Consider the following 14231-nt stretch of genomic DNA (forward strand, 5'->3'; position numbering starts at 1 on the left):
AATTACCATTGAAATCGAGTCATTCGAATCAGTCCGAATGCATTTTCTCCTTCGAGCCGTCAACAGATGCTAAAAATTCAATGAAAATAACTAAAAATGCCTGAGAGTAATGGAACTTTAATGAACTCATTTTGTATACAGTTTCGAACAATGTTTCGCCCCAGTCGAGGTTTCCAATAGTGGACCTGCAGAGCGGAACGAGTTACGAATTGAGGGTAACCGCTTACAACAATGCCGGCTCAACACAGGCCGAATACTTATTCAGTACGTTGAGTTTAACGGGAAACACGAGGATTTACGGAAGTCCGACTCACGTGAGCGAGGACACGCCATTGTATTTGGATCCTCAGGTTCTCGCGCCGAGCGTAATATCCGTCGTCGCAGTTATTTTGGTCGTTGGCGGCGTTTGCTTTTGCCTGAGAACACGTGAGTAAATAGTTCCTGGGGAGGCATCGAAAAAGTGAGAAAGAACCAAGAAAAAGAGCCGAAAAAAGGGGCAAGAAAGAAAACGTTTTTATGTGTTGCTTTCTCTGTCGACGAAACATAGCAAAATCCATAAATTCCTGACCAGCATTCTCCGAAATAGTTGGACCAGGAAGCCAGCCAAAAGGAGGTCATTCGGGATAAAAACCTAAAAAAAAAATAAACACACACACACACGAAATATTGTTCATGCACGATAATTAGGCCCTCGAGCCAAAATTCACCCGATAATTCTATATAAACGGGCCAGAGAACCAAAACTCAATTTGCATGTAAATTGCTTCTCGTTTTCTCTCTAATATATACACATATAAACAGCGAGAGGAACGTCGGAATTAACAAAAGCACCTTTCACACACCAAGTGGCAGGAAGAGCCCGAGTAAATTGGTACTGCGTCGATATAAAACCTGAAAAACAAACAATTCAAGGGCTTGTTAACCTCTTCCTCTGATTCTAGATCCAGGTCGAACGAGAACTTCGAACGATCCAAACTCACAAAACCAGGCTGCCCTCGATAATAAACACAACATGGAACAGAGGGAACAATATTATGCGACTGTGAGAAAACCCGGCACTCAATCACCTTGTCGCGAGGTGAGCGCCCTGGAACGCATTCCTGAATATTCCGAAGACATTTATCCCTATGCAACATTCCATCTTCCCGAGCAGGAAAATCTCTCAGCCAACCCCAGCAGACACGCTTACTTTTACGAGAGAAGTGAAACTATGCTGCAGGGCGCTCAGGTATTACGAGAATTACGAAATTTATCGGTCTCCGTCCGTAGCTAGATAAAATCATTATTTCGCTTTCAGTCAAACCTTAAAAAACTTTTCTTTCGTATTCAGTTATTTTCTTGAGATAATCTCATCATATTTTTTCCATGATTATTGAAGATAGCAGCAAATGGAGTTTTTATTCGAATAAAGTTGAATAGAATTTCCGCAAATGAAAGTTTGACAAGTTCAAGCGTATTTTGCATAAATGGATAAACCACAGGCGAGTTTGCTTCTCGTTCCATGAAATGGAACAACGTAATATTTGTTGTTACTCGAATTGCAGTGTGACGTAGATCAGTACATGAAAGTACGTGGACGTTCAAGGCGCAAATCCAAATCATTCAAGTCCGAGTCCGAGGAGTATGACACTCTCGGATCGGACAGCGACACAGAGGTCGGCACGAGCAGTCGTACCGAATCGTCGAATCATCTTGATGACTCGGGACCAGCCTCCATCATTGCACGATCACCCGGACCTAACTCAGGCCCACTGCGTGGCAGAGAACAAAGACTGGCCCTTTTTCCAAGACCGGTTCATCATAGTAAGTTAGTATTCGGTCTTTCTGTGTTTGCATCTGGATTAATCAATGAATTATACGATTTAAAAAAAGCAACAAATTTGTTCATCGATCATACTAATTGACTCATGATAAAACGATCTATTTCCATCCTTTCTCTTTCTCTCTGTCATATTTGTTTTCATTTCCGACCCTCGTCAAAAATTATCGTTGGTTTTTCTTCATTTTTTTCTGTCTCATCCCCCCCCCCCCTCTCGCTCCTTCTTTCTCCATTCCTCCTTCTGCTCCGGGCTACTCACTGCTTCGCAGATGTGCTGTACCACACCCACGAATCAAGTACATCAACCGAGCCGTCACCAATTTCTGAGAGGAAAACGTTCCCAAGGCCGGAGAAGCCAAGGTATGCGAATCACGAAATTTGTCAATTAAGGAATTCGCGCGATGGTATTTTCCTTCCGGTATAAATCGAGATGATACTGGCTGAATATTTATACGGAGGAGGCGGTATTTTTAGAGCTCTGTTTTTGACAAATATCTGGTGTTTCGTTCAAAATTTTCTCTACAAAATCGTAGTTTGAAATATCTGAAGTTCCTTGGTAACTAAAAATGGAACATGATTCCCGAGTTTATTTTTGCACGAGTCTCGCCCTCCGGACGTTTCCAATTACGATCGATCACTGTTACACACAAATTTTTCATTCGACTAAAAACAATGAAAACTTTTTGAAAATAGGGTAAAAAGAGGAAAAATTTTTTTTAGCTCGTCACTGTGTCTCACACGATCTTTTCTGATGTATTGAAGGAGTCGTGGGATGACGCCCGAGATGACGGTCGAGAGTGGTCGATTGACGAGTCAAGGAGTTCGAACGAGTTCGAAATTGTCCGATACGGAGATATCGACGCGTCCGTACTCGACGAGTCCGTCGCCGAGCCATCCCTCACTTTCGGTAAATCGTCCACGAAAGACATTAGCAGGGGTGGTGAAAAAAGAGTCGACCGGTCGACGTTCGGCCGAATCTTTGTGTTTGTTGAACGAGCAGCAACTCAAACAGCAGCAGCAGCAGCAGCATCGTTCGAGCAAAGTCGCCCGAAGTGTTCAGGGAAACACGAGATACGATGAATCGTTGGCTCACGACAGGAACGAAGATTGGGGCAGCGAGTTGTCAACCCTCGAGCTCAAACCACCTTCCGGATTCAGCGATGCCCACGAGATGAGCGAAGCCGAATGCGACATCGACATGAAGCTCAAGCTCCAGCGCAAGAGACCCGGCCCCGTTTGCAATTCGTTGTCCAAATCACCCAAAGACTTTACCATCACCGTCTAAATGTACTGAATGTTCGAGACTAATTACCAAAAACGATAAACGAATACCAAATAATACACGCATACACGCACACACGTACACAGACTCATTCACGAAATATTCCATTGTTTATGCGCTAAGATCGAAAAAAAAAAAAAAACACGAAAACTCTTATATAAGCGATTTAACGAAGAAAGAAGAAAATTAACGAATCGAAATTATGTATAGACCGGCTGTCTTCGAGTTACGACGATATTAATGCTCCGTGTACAATAAAGACGTATTTTTTTAGTAAATTGATTTCTCACTTTTATCTCCTCCCCCATGGCCACTTTCAATGATAATTTTGTCGTTCGGTTCTCCAGATTTTCCACATTGTCATAGGGCTGAAATCGAAAAATATGACGAAGTGACAAAGCATCCTTGCAATAGTTGTAGGACGTAACGACTTGCGAATGTTCAATTATTTAGAGATTGATAGAAACAAAACTGCTTCCTATCCGAATAAAACGATCGCAATGACAAGATCAATAAACAGTTTATTACATCAATTTATGATTACAATAACTCAATATCATGCCGGACGGGACTGGCACGAAATTAAGTTTTTTTTTCTTGTGATATACAAACGTAAATTTAACGGGCTTCATCAATGATGATTCGCAGCCAGATGTGTGTTCGTGTGTGAGGATGTTGGTGCTTTATGTACGTTCATTCGTTTCTTTTTTTCTTTGTATATAAAATGCGGATACGCTTTACTCGGAATCTACGAAAATCCGAATTCAAAGTGCTACACTTTAGTGACGCTTGTGCATTTTCAACGATGAAATATTTGCGCATCCAAACGTATATTCATTCATGTTGCGTTTTGCTGACCTTACGTTTGTTTGAGTTTGTTTTGTTGTTGTTGTTGTTGTTTTTCCACAGTAAAAAAGACACACACGAATTGTTTTTCAAAATGATAAATTTGTGTGACGTCGACATTCACGATTTCTTTAGACGAAGGAACCGTTTTAATTTTTCTTCTATTCAATTTTTTTCGTTTTACTCAATGGCCCGATGTTGCTCGACGTTTGTTTGTTTGTTTGTTTTTTTTTTTTTTTTCATTTTCTATGCCTGTGACGTTTACATTGAAAGCCACACATGGAGCAAATTACATCTCTCTCTCTCTCTCTCTCTCTCTCTCTCTCTCTCTCTCTCTCTCTCTCCCTTTCCTGTTACCGTGTATATTTGATACATTTCTTCATTTTCAAACATTGTACAGCGACGATTGCTCGATTGCTCCTCAATATCTCTTCCTTCGATCTCTCCCATTTCCTCTTTATTAATCTTGCAATATTTAATAGCTTTCTGTTTTTAATCTGTTATTATTTCTTTCATTTGTTACAAATAATTTCCTATAATGGTAATAATAATAATTCTCTAACGATAAGATTAGTTTCTTTTGTTATTTTTTTTCTGCTTCGTTTTTTCCTTCTCCATTCTTCCTTTCGTGTATTTTCTCTTAATTCCCATTGTATATTTTGAATATACTCTATATCGGATGTTCGCATGAATATTTACAATGTCTATGTACAAATACTGATTGGAATGGCAAAAATATTTGGCGTCACGTGTGCTCATCGGGGAACCCGGTTGCCACCGCGACGCGATGTTCATTCAATTAAATCGATAATTTTATCGGTAAATTATAATTGTATTCGCTCCCTCACTTTATCCCTCTCTCTTTCCCTGTATTCGCAAATCGAACGTTATGTTCGTCGTGTTTCCAATTTTTTTTTCCCTCAGACAAAATGATAAAGTGGATGAATTCAACGATGCTTCGAACGAAAACAATGATGAGTGCGAGCAAAATTGCATGACGGTGACTGACCATGAATCTGTGACTTCGATGTACCGTTGAGAGTCTCAAACTCGTGGGCGTATTCGGCTTTATTAGCTATTCGGTTTGTTTCCTTTTCCTTTTTATTTCATTGATTCGTAAAATTGTTTGTTTTTTTCTTTTATTATTTTCAAAATGGAGTCATTCGTTCGTTCGATCGACGTAAAAAAGGACAATTGCGTAGCTGAGAGGTACGAAAAAATCGTATGTATAATATGTATAGATATTTATATTTAAGGTCTCGTTTCGATCGAAAACGACACAGTCTGGAGGCTCAAAAGTTCCGACGAACTCGTGCACATTATTATTTTTTTTTTTTTTTTTTTTTTTTTCAAATTATTTTGTTATCCTCACACCAATTTTCGTCTTATTTTATTCTGTTTTTTTTTCTCTCTCGCTCGTAACGATAGCTTAGTTTTTAATTGGTCGGCAAGATACTGTAAGAAAGACAGATTGAGACAGGGACAAAGAGTGTGTACAGAGGTCTTGCCGTGCACTTAACCGTGTGAATGTGTGTGAATTATCATTTTTCGCTCATCTTATTTTTCCCTATTTCCAATCCTTTAATTCCTCTTTTCAACGGGGACGGCTCACGTTTTGTGTGTGTGTGTGTGTTTTTGTCTGTCTACTTTCCTCATTGAATCTTATCTTTCTTCTACCCTGATACGTCGATATGACCTATCGTGAGATTTCAAAATTTTGGAGCAACTTTTAGACCGTGGTTTTTGTTTGCCAACTCGCATAACTCCTGGTTCAGTGTCCTAATAAATAAGAAGTTTCAAATCCCACAGAGTTCTTTTATTTTCGTCTCTTTGAGGGAAAATACTAGAGCGAATGCTCGTTCAAGTGTTTTTTGTGTCACGCGCCGTTGCGTCTTATTTTCGCATTAAAAACTAGCCTTGGATTGCTTTCCTTCTCCTTCCTTCTTCCGTTAGTCTGATTGTGATTATTTGCTTGTTTCATCTTCGATTGTAACTCGTTATTAATTATGTAATAATAACATTACTTAGTCCATCGATTACTACGTCAAACATACAGTTCTAAGGATTTACAGCCGCGAGCCAAATTTCCATTTTCGTTTTTCCTAAAAGCCATTTTCGCTTCGTATCAATTTTATTTTTTCTCTTTCTTTTCGTTCCTTCCTTTCGGCCCACATGCTCCAGCGAGTGCAAGCAATCGAAACACTTTTTTTAGGCAGACCTTCCCTTTCCGGTCTGCTGCATTTATCGAAATACCGAGCTTCTCGAATCTGCCTCGTTACAAATTTCTACATACGACAAAAAGTAAGAAAAGAAAAAACAAATTGAGAATTTAGGTCTGCCTGGAGTCCGAATTGTTGGATCATCGTTCGATACACACGCGCCTGCTTTTGTCACAGATTTTCATTTCACTGACTAGAATCTATACATTTCTCTCTATACACGGCTAATTGATTTTGCTTATGTGTAATATATATACATATGTATATATCGTTTTTATTTATTTTTTTTTTTTCAAAGTATCATAATTATTAATATTATCGAGATTATGATTTAAGTTATAATTGTTACGGTAAATGTCGACTACAGCGTAATAATACAGCATTTAGTACGATCTGGTACTGACATCGAAAATAGTGTTAAGATAGACGGAGAATTTTCGCTCGGAGATCGATTTAACGTTTCATTAAAAATTTTCCTTTTTTTTTATTTTTATCTTGAACTTTCAAACGGAGAGCTCGTTATGAATATCTTCATAAATCACTTACTAATTGCACCAATTCGTATTATAATTGAAAAATCGAGGAGGAAGAGCGGGCCAAACGGATTTTTAGTCGATCAATCGATGTTTTTAAGGCAGTCACGAATTCGCGGATCAAATATTACTGGCAATCAGTGCTTTTGTCTTTGACTCATCAGTTATTGGAGACTGAAAATTTCGGCATTCACTTCCGTAGACTACAAAACTACGATGTTTTTTCCTCTTTGTCTCACTTCGAAAATTCATTTTTTAGTCACTTCATTCACGATCTCTTTGCAGTCATTCAACGTCGTTTCTACATGTGGCTTACTTCACGACAGATTAACACGCGAGTGCGACGCATTTTATTTTTACAGAAACAACTGAGTCGATTTGTCATGAAATCACTGCTCTACATATCATAATTCATATTTATATATTTATATAGATTTTTTCTTGGGTTCCCACAGACACGCGAGAGGCCCAAGGAATAATGATTTCTTTTGTAATCTTAGTGCTTGATGATAAACTTAAAATTTTCACATTTCTTTCGTTCTCCCATATTATCATTCTCTCGCTTCCTCTTTATCACTTTTTATCATTCGCGACTCTGATAGATTTAATTCTAGTAGATGTCGAACGCACTGGAGGGATATTTAATGGTATTTTTTGAAATTCTTCACCTTATTTCGTTCGTACAATAGGTACAGCTATATACTTTCTACATTTTTGTCGATTTTCGAATCGAACTTGATTTTTTTAAATCAAACGCTTGCTCGATTACGGTTGTATAGGAGGAGCGCTTTTAAAAGTTTTACAAATATTCATGAATTTCTGTCGAGGACGTAAACTTTGTGAAAAATATTGAAGATTTTGAAAATAACAAGAATCGAGGGTTAGCGTCTCGAGAATAATTGACAAAATATCGATTTCTCAATGACTTTTGGACAAATAAATTCGTGATTGACACTTTATTCTTTTCCTCCTATACACGGACCGTTGAATCGGTCAAAAAGTTTGTGTTCTTCAAAATACAGCGGTTTTGAGACTTTGATTCTCGGCATTCTATGACTTTTTTTTGAAATTTATACATTTTACACAAAACGACATTAGTTTAATTATATTTGAGAAGGAATAAAAATTTTCAGTCTTTACAGGCACCGTTACGATGGTGTATCGGTGAATGAAGCGTAGAATGTGTGTGTGTGTGTGTGTGTTTTTTCTCCATGTGAATCATTGCTAAGGAACGAAGTGATGAATATTTGAAAATGATCGTCGTTCAGTGTGCGAGCTAAGGAATGACTTTAGCGAGGAAGACATTTTCATTCAAAACTTTATCTTCGATTCCGCGATAATGCTCAATGTGGTAAGAAAGTTTTTTAGTCGATTCGTTTAAGTGATGATAGCAACGAAAATGTACGTTATTATTCGGTAAAAAAATTTTCGTTGTATAAATAAAGAAATAAAAAAAGTTTTTTAATAAAATTGGCAGTGAGTATTCCAGGCCAGCGGATTATCTCTCAAAAATTTATCACGCTCGTTCTAATATCTATAAATAAATGAATACATTACGTGTTTTTCGTGAACTCATAGTTCGAGAGCACGAGAATTCATCACTCGTTGTTTGGGCGATAAATGTGTTCGAATAAAATGTTTGATTGAAAAGTTTATAGTTGGTAGATGCCAACACCACGAAGGAATTTATGTGGCCTGATAAAAAAGGATTCATGGAAAAAAAAACGAGTTAAAGTAAAAGTCTATAACAATTTTTATTGTTTAAAAAAAGAAAAATTGTCACTTAAAAACGTTTTTAACCACTAAAACGCAATTATCATGTGGCTGTTGGTGATTGAGGAGAATCCGCTCCTCTATGAATTTTATTCTCACTCTGTGAGAGAGAGAGACGTCATTAAAATGAAAACGAAAGGAAAACAAAAAACATATATAAAAAAATATTGTTCCACTTGTATCGGTAAATTACGATTAAAAAAAAAAATTCAGTCTATCGAATCGATGTATAACTCGGGGTTTGTTTTTTCGTATCTTCGTTAAAACGTTGCTCTCATTCGTCGGAGAGAACAACAGAATTCACGGATGATGTAGAAAATCGAAATTCTTTGAGTCAAAGAGGATAGTCCAGAAAAATGTACAAAAAACAAGTTTTTCTAACTAAAATATCGTCGAGCGAATAAAGATTCGAAGAAAGCACAAAAATAAAAGATGACGCGAAGACAAAATTACAAAATCTTCACTTCTATGTACACAAATTATTCTTTTTCGTATCATTATTTGTTGTTCTGTCCTACGCGTTTGTTCGTACATTGTTTCCATTTTTCATTCATTTATTCGGCTAACGATACGCACATTAATACCTAATTCTTTGGCAACTAGGTTCGTCGGATGGTCCATTAAATTATTTACAATGAAAATATACATAATTTATAATAATGGACAGACGAATGGAAACGTTTGAAATCGTTTATCTTGTCTGCTTTCTCGTATTTTTTTTTATTTTTCGTTATGGACTAGGTGGACGACGAAAGCATCGAGTCGTCGTCGTAATCTCCGGTGTGTTTCGTGTCAAGCTATATGAAGAATCATAAAAAATCAGAAAAAATGGCGCGTACTAAAATACATGGCTTTTTCTCTTCCTAAAAATGGATTAGAAAAAGAAAACACTAAAAAGAAGAGCGAATGGAAATTTCTCGATCGAAACGACTCCGGTTACAAAAATGTCTCGTCCCTCGTTCCCGTCGGTTCGCTCTCGTCCGAATGAGCGTTTCCGTCGTTTTTCATAACGATTCGTCACACGTTGTGTCTTTCGCTTGACAATAAAGTCCTCGGGTTTCGATGCTCTTGAAAATCTTCGTAAAAATGTCCGCAACTCGTTCGCACGTAATTCGAATCAACCGGATGCTGGCTCGGACGTCTCGAATGCCGGTACGAATCGTCAGTCTGCAATGAAAAATCCCTCCATCATTGTGGGACCATTCCGCATGTCGCTTCCATTCCCTCGGGTGGTATTCTCATACTTCCGTTGGTGATGTAGCCATTCGCGTCGATCGTTATTTGTTCCCCCGTGTGATTCGAATAATTTGGATTTCTCAACGGTATCGTTGCACCGTCGTTCATAATGTCGTCGTCGTAATCGGCACAGCCGTCGATCGTCGTACACCCTCGCTCGGCGTTTATATTGTTCATGCGATTCGACATCGCGTAATCCGGGTGCACGTATTCCTGATCACTACCCGCAGTCAGACTCGCGTAGTCTCTTATCGTCCCGATTTTCGTTGAATAATCCATTCCCCCCCGTTGCACTGCCTCGTTCGTATCGTTTATCGAACAATTCACGTGGCCGTTCGCCATTATGTAGAGATCCGGCTCTACTCGAGATTTCGACGACAGCACTGCCTCCAGACACTGATATATCAGCACGTAATCCTCCTGAACAAAGAGAAAACAAAACGTTCCGTCATCTTTCTCATTCGAACGGATACACAATTTTAATGAATTTCTAGGCACCCGACATATCGACATTTAAATCCTTCCAAACGAGGGGAAAATGAGTTTCGTCCCCGTTATTGGTCTTTTTACTGGGCAGATTCGGGACAGTTGTATTTCTCGATATATGCCGCAAAGTCAAAATACAGAAAATGAAAAAATGTTTCGTCGTACCTTCGACCTTATGATTCCGGGTCTCTTCATGTACAACAATTTAGCAAACATGTAAATGTCCGCCGACTTTTCGAACTCCAATTGCTTCATCAGAGTCGTCATGAGAATAAATAAACCAGCTTCAATTCCACCGTATCTGCGGAGATAAAGAAAAACAATTTTCTGTTATTTCTACCGTAACAATATCACTCAAGACACAAATAATGAGATCAAACTGAAAATTCAAGTTTTTGCATTGAGCCTCACCTGTCCATGACGACGATGGGTCCATTTTGATAATCTCTGTGAAAATCTTGAATGATATCGACGAAAGCTTTGGGATTGTTGTTGTGAGGCCACAGGCCGGATTGGGTGACCGGGCCTTGTACGATTCTCGCACTGAGCTCGTAATCGTCCTGCAACGATCTCACGACTATTTCCCGGAGTACGACACCGCTCACGGTTTTCTTAACCCCGCAGAGATGGACCCGGAAATTGTCAGTGTTGAGTTCTTCTCCCTCGCTCGGCCAAAATTCCGGATATTCCTGAGTGTCAAGCAAGTCAGCAAGTCATTCAATAGGACGAACTCGATCGCTCGTTTTCAGTGGGAGTGTCATCCGAATGATAAACTCACCTCGTCACATTGCGTCAACATTACAACAGTTTTAGAATTGTGGTCCCACATCATTTGCCAAAATTCCTTGATCGTGTTTTTCAGCGGATGCTGCGTCACGATAAATTCTCGATTTCTCTGAAAACCTGAATCGAAACGTTTTTAGTATTTCAACAACTTTTCCAAATACTTTTATTCCGATCTCTTTCGGGATCGAGCTCCGTTATTCTTGTTCGTTGTTTTGAGTATTGAGTTTGAAAAATTACCTGGAAACCATGTGGCGTTTATGTAATCGCTGCCATCAATTCCGGCTTTTGGTGTAAGATGAACCCTCGCGGTCTCGATCGGGACGATTTCGGGATTTCGATTTTTATTTACGTTGCAAGCTTTCGTAGCTGACACCAAATTGAAATCTTTTGGCTTCCACGCTGTGACGAGCTGAGGGCGAAAAGAAGGTTATCATATACGCCTTATCGTTTTTTATAAATTCTTGGACGAGCGTTAGACATGAAGAACGATTTTTTACCTTGTATTGAGCCTCGAGACTGTTCCATGGATCAGTTTTCGTGTTCGACGAGACCAACATCTCCTGCACGTGGTGCAGCAAGTTTTCGACCGGGATGTTCGTCTCTCCGCTCTCAATTGCTTCTTGCAACGCGTCGTGGATGAAAATGTACTGTTCCTCGGTTTGAACTAAGGAGTAACGTTGCGTACGTATGTGTTTGAGGAAACCAAATACGTTTATCTCGTTTTTGCTTTTCGCTTGCTTCAGCATCGCGTCAATCACGATGTACGCTCCGGTACGACCAACTCCGGCACTGTTAATCAATTCAACGGTTAATTAACGGAGAATTTTTCAAATTCGTTAACTTTCAACGTCCCTCAGAAGCTTTACATGCAACTTTGATACTCAATCCGAGAAAATTATTTAGTTTTGCTAGCTCACCTGCAATGAACAATGATTGGTCCAGCTGCCGGTGGATTGGCATTCGATGATTTGCGAATAAAGCTTAGAACCGGAAGTGGGTGATCGGGTACACCGTGATCTGGCCATCCGGTGTAATGATATTGATAAACCGTTCTCTCGCCCACATTCACACCGTTTTTCTTCTTCTTTATCTGCTTTAATTCAGAATTACACATTCGATTAAATACGAATGTTGCTTAGGAGAAAAACCATCGAGGTTGAAGGGATTTCAAGAAAAATAAATACCTTTAGATGCCGAATATGTAAAGTGCGAATGGTGTACGTTGCCATCACGTCTTCTCGCAGAAGGCTCACTTGAATGTGACCGTAGCTCTCGGTACCTTCTTTAGGCCAATACATGTCACATTTTGGCTGTAATTCAACGTTATCGGTATTAGTAATCGAGTTCTTCGGCAAAGCTGAGAATTTTTTAAGCTGGGAACGAATATAAACGATTAATCAGTCGATAAAAACTTTCGTGGCGCGAGCTGAGGGGTTTTCCGCTTTCCACAAACAAGAAACAACGGGATGTTTGTCGTTACTCACTCTTCCGCGTTCCACGAGATTGGTTATCATCACGATGATGGAAACGCGTTGTTCCCAAACCATTTGCCAAAAGCTATCGATTGTCGAAGGCAGAGGCCCTTGGGTACCGATGTAGGCGCGTGACCTTTGCCAACCATCGATGTAGTTCGCGTTTATGTAATCCTGGCCTTTGTTCGGTGAGCCACCAACGCACGACAGCAATCTTACGCGAGAATGATCGTCTGGAACGAGAGATTAAAAAATGAAAAACGTTTGAAAAATTTTGTTGATGAAAGTGGATGAAACGTTGGTAATCAACACGAGAAACTTGGGAAATCTGTTGAGAAAATCGATGGAGAAAATGCGCTTTCCAAAACGGCGTTACCAACATCGAAAAAAACTTAAAGCTCGAAGCTTTTTCGTACTTACACGCTATAATATTGCCGTAACGATTCTTCGACTGATTTTCAGCGTGTTTTGAATTGTCAGCGAGATATAATTCCGTTTCTTTCGGAAAGAGTTCGAATTCCTTGCTGAAACCAATATCCCCGTCGGCGTGCAGGGCAGCGACGTGCTGCACGAATCTTTGAACTGCAACCGCAGTTCTCTCTCCGTCTTGTTTGCTGTTTTCCCATTCTTGAAGAGTGGGCACGTTTCTCGGTGGATAATCGAGGAAGCAGTACGTCGTCTGAAAGCATTTTCTGAAAACACGCCTGAGAGGCGGCCTAATTAGATTACCATGTTACTGATTCGATGAAAAACAAATAAAATTAAAAAATATTTTAATTTTTGGGAGAAAAAAACCTTTCATTCCCAAACATTTGTCAAAATCCCGAGATCAAAACGCTTCATATCGAATTTCTGTTCAACAAATGCTCGAAAAACAATATCCATTTCGATCGGTTCTCGAAATGTGAAATTAAAAACTATATTTGCTTAGCTGCGCATATGTCTATCGTCTCTATATAAAAAAAAAAAAAAAAGAAAAGAAAAAACGTCGTGTTTGTTCTGTATCTTATCTTAAGGGTTCACCGGACGGGGCAACGTCTACGAATCTAGTTCGTTAACGAGCACACGAGTGACAAGAAAATATTAGAAGAGACAGAATAAAAAAGAAACGAAAAAGTAAAGTAAAACGACAAGATGTGATGAAAGAACGATTTTTTTTTGAAAATTATTGAAGCATTTTGTGTGTTCGCGTAAAGAATTTCAAATGAAATGGTTTCCACTTAACTGGAATAAACATAAATCACGATTCTGAATTCAAAGTCCGCGATCCTATTCCAGAGTACTGGAAAATCATATAAATTTTTTGAGTTGAATATCAGCGAGAATAGAAAATTTTTTATTCAACATGAAGCAGAAAATTTGTTCAAAAAAATCGGGCAAAATCGTTTTTGCTAATTATTTTTAGTAAAGTCTTAATAAGTCTGGACTGGGAAAAAATTAAGCATCTTACGAAACAGCGCGTTTGGAGATATCGACGAAAGATCGCGAACTCGAGGGTGTCTCGTCCAAACGTCTCATGACGACTGAGCGTTAGAGCTCCTCGAAAAAGTGATAGAAATGTAGAAAAAAAAAGAGAGAAAAAAAAGAAATACGACGAGGCCCGAAGGCGTGAAAGATTATAACGAAATCGTCGCTACTTCGTGAACTCTTAAGCCAAACGATTTGTCAAGCCTTGTCGACGTTATCGTTTCTCGTTCCCGTGATAAGACTCCTTGCCAATTGAGTAGGTCAGTGTATGGAAGAAATGAAACGTTTATTTTTTGCATATTTCATCCGTTT

At 39.0% G+C, this 14231-nt stretch overlaps 2 protein-coding genes across 16 annotated transcripts in view; one reads left to right on the top strand and one right to left on the bottom strand.

Moving 5' to 3' along the window:
• Nucleotides 1-3379, top strand: part of LOC122413233 (Down syndrome cell adhesion molecule-like protein Dscam2) — an 86691-nt gene extending 83312 nt beyond the window's left edge. For 3 of the 7 annotated variants that reach the window (XM_043423434.1, XM_043423430.1, XM_043423432.1), the window contains 5 exons: nt 142-426; nt 942-1228; nt 1545-1803; nt 2089-2179; nt 2582-3379. In XM_043423434.1, coding sequence (XP_043279369.1) covers nt 142-426; nt 942-1228; nt 1545-1803; nt 2089-2179; nt 2582-3104 — 1445 coding nt within the window. In that variant the 3' untranslated portion in view covers nt 3105-3379. Of the gene's footprint in view, nt 1-141; nt 427-941; nt 1229-1544; nt 1808-2088; nt 2180-2539 lie in introns of all 7 variants that reach the window. The other 4 variants (XM_043423431.1, XM_043423435.1, XM_043423437.1 and 1 more) reach the window with 4 other exon arrangements.
• Nucleotides 3380-3602: 223 nt separating this feature from the next.
• Nucleotides 3603-14231, bottom strand: part of Ptp99A (Protein tyrosine phosphatase 99A) — a 248865-nt gene continuing 238236 nt past the window's right edge. For 3 of the 9 annotated variants that reach the window (XM_043422952.1, XM_043422950.1, XM_043422959.1), the window contains 10 exons: nt 12873-13168; nt 12465-12685; nt 12165-12290; nt 11898-12073; nt 11478-11769; nt 11218-11389; nt 10973-11097; nt 10606-10883; nt 10360-10495; nt 3603-10128 (listed from right to left, as the gene is read on the bottom strand). In XM_043422952.1, coding sequence (XP_043278887.1) covers nt 9661-10128; nt 10360-10495; nt 10606-10883; nt 10973-11097; nt 11218-11389; nt 11478-11769; nt 11898-12073; nt 12165-12290; nt 12465-12685; nt 12873-13168 — 2290 coding nt within the window. In that variant the 3' untranslated portion in view covers nt 3603-9660. The remainder of the gene's footprint in view (nt 10129-10359; nt 10496-10605; nt 10884-10972; nt 11098-11217; nt 11390-11477; nt 11770-11897; nt 12074-12164; nt 12291-12464; nt 12686-12872; nt 13169-14231) is intronic. The other 6 variants (XM_043422957.1, XM_043422956.1, XM_043422955.1 and 3 more) reach the window with 6 other exon arrangements.

The sequence above is a fragment of the Venturia canescens genome, chromosome 7 (assembly GCF_019457755.1).
Source record: "Venturia canescens isolate UGA chromosome 7, ASM1945775v1, whole genome shotgun sequence".
Lineage (NCBI taxonomy): Eukaryota > Metazoa > Arthropoda > Insecta > Hymenoptera > Ichneumonidae > Venturia > Venturia canescens.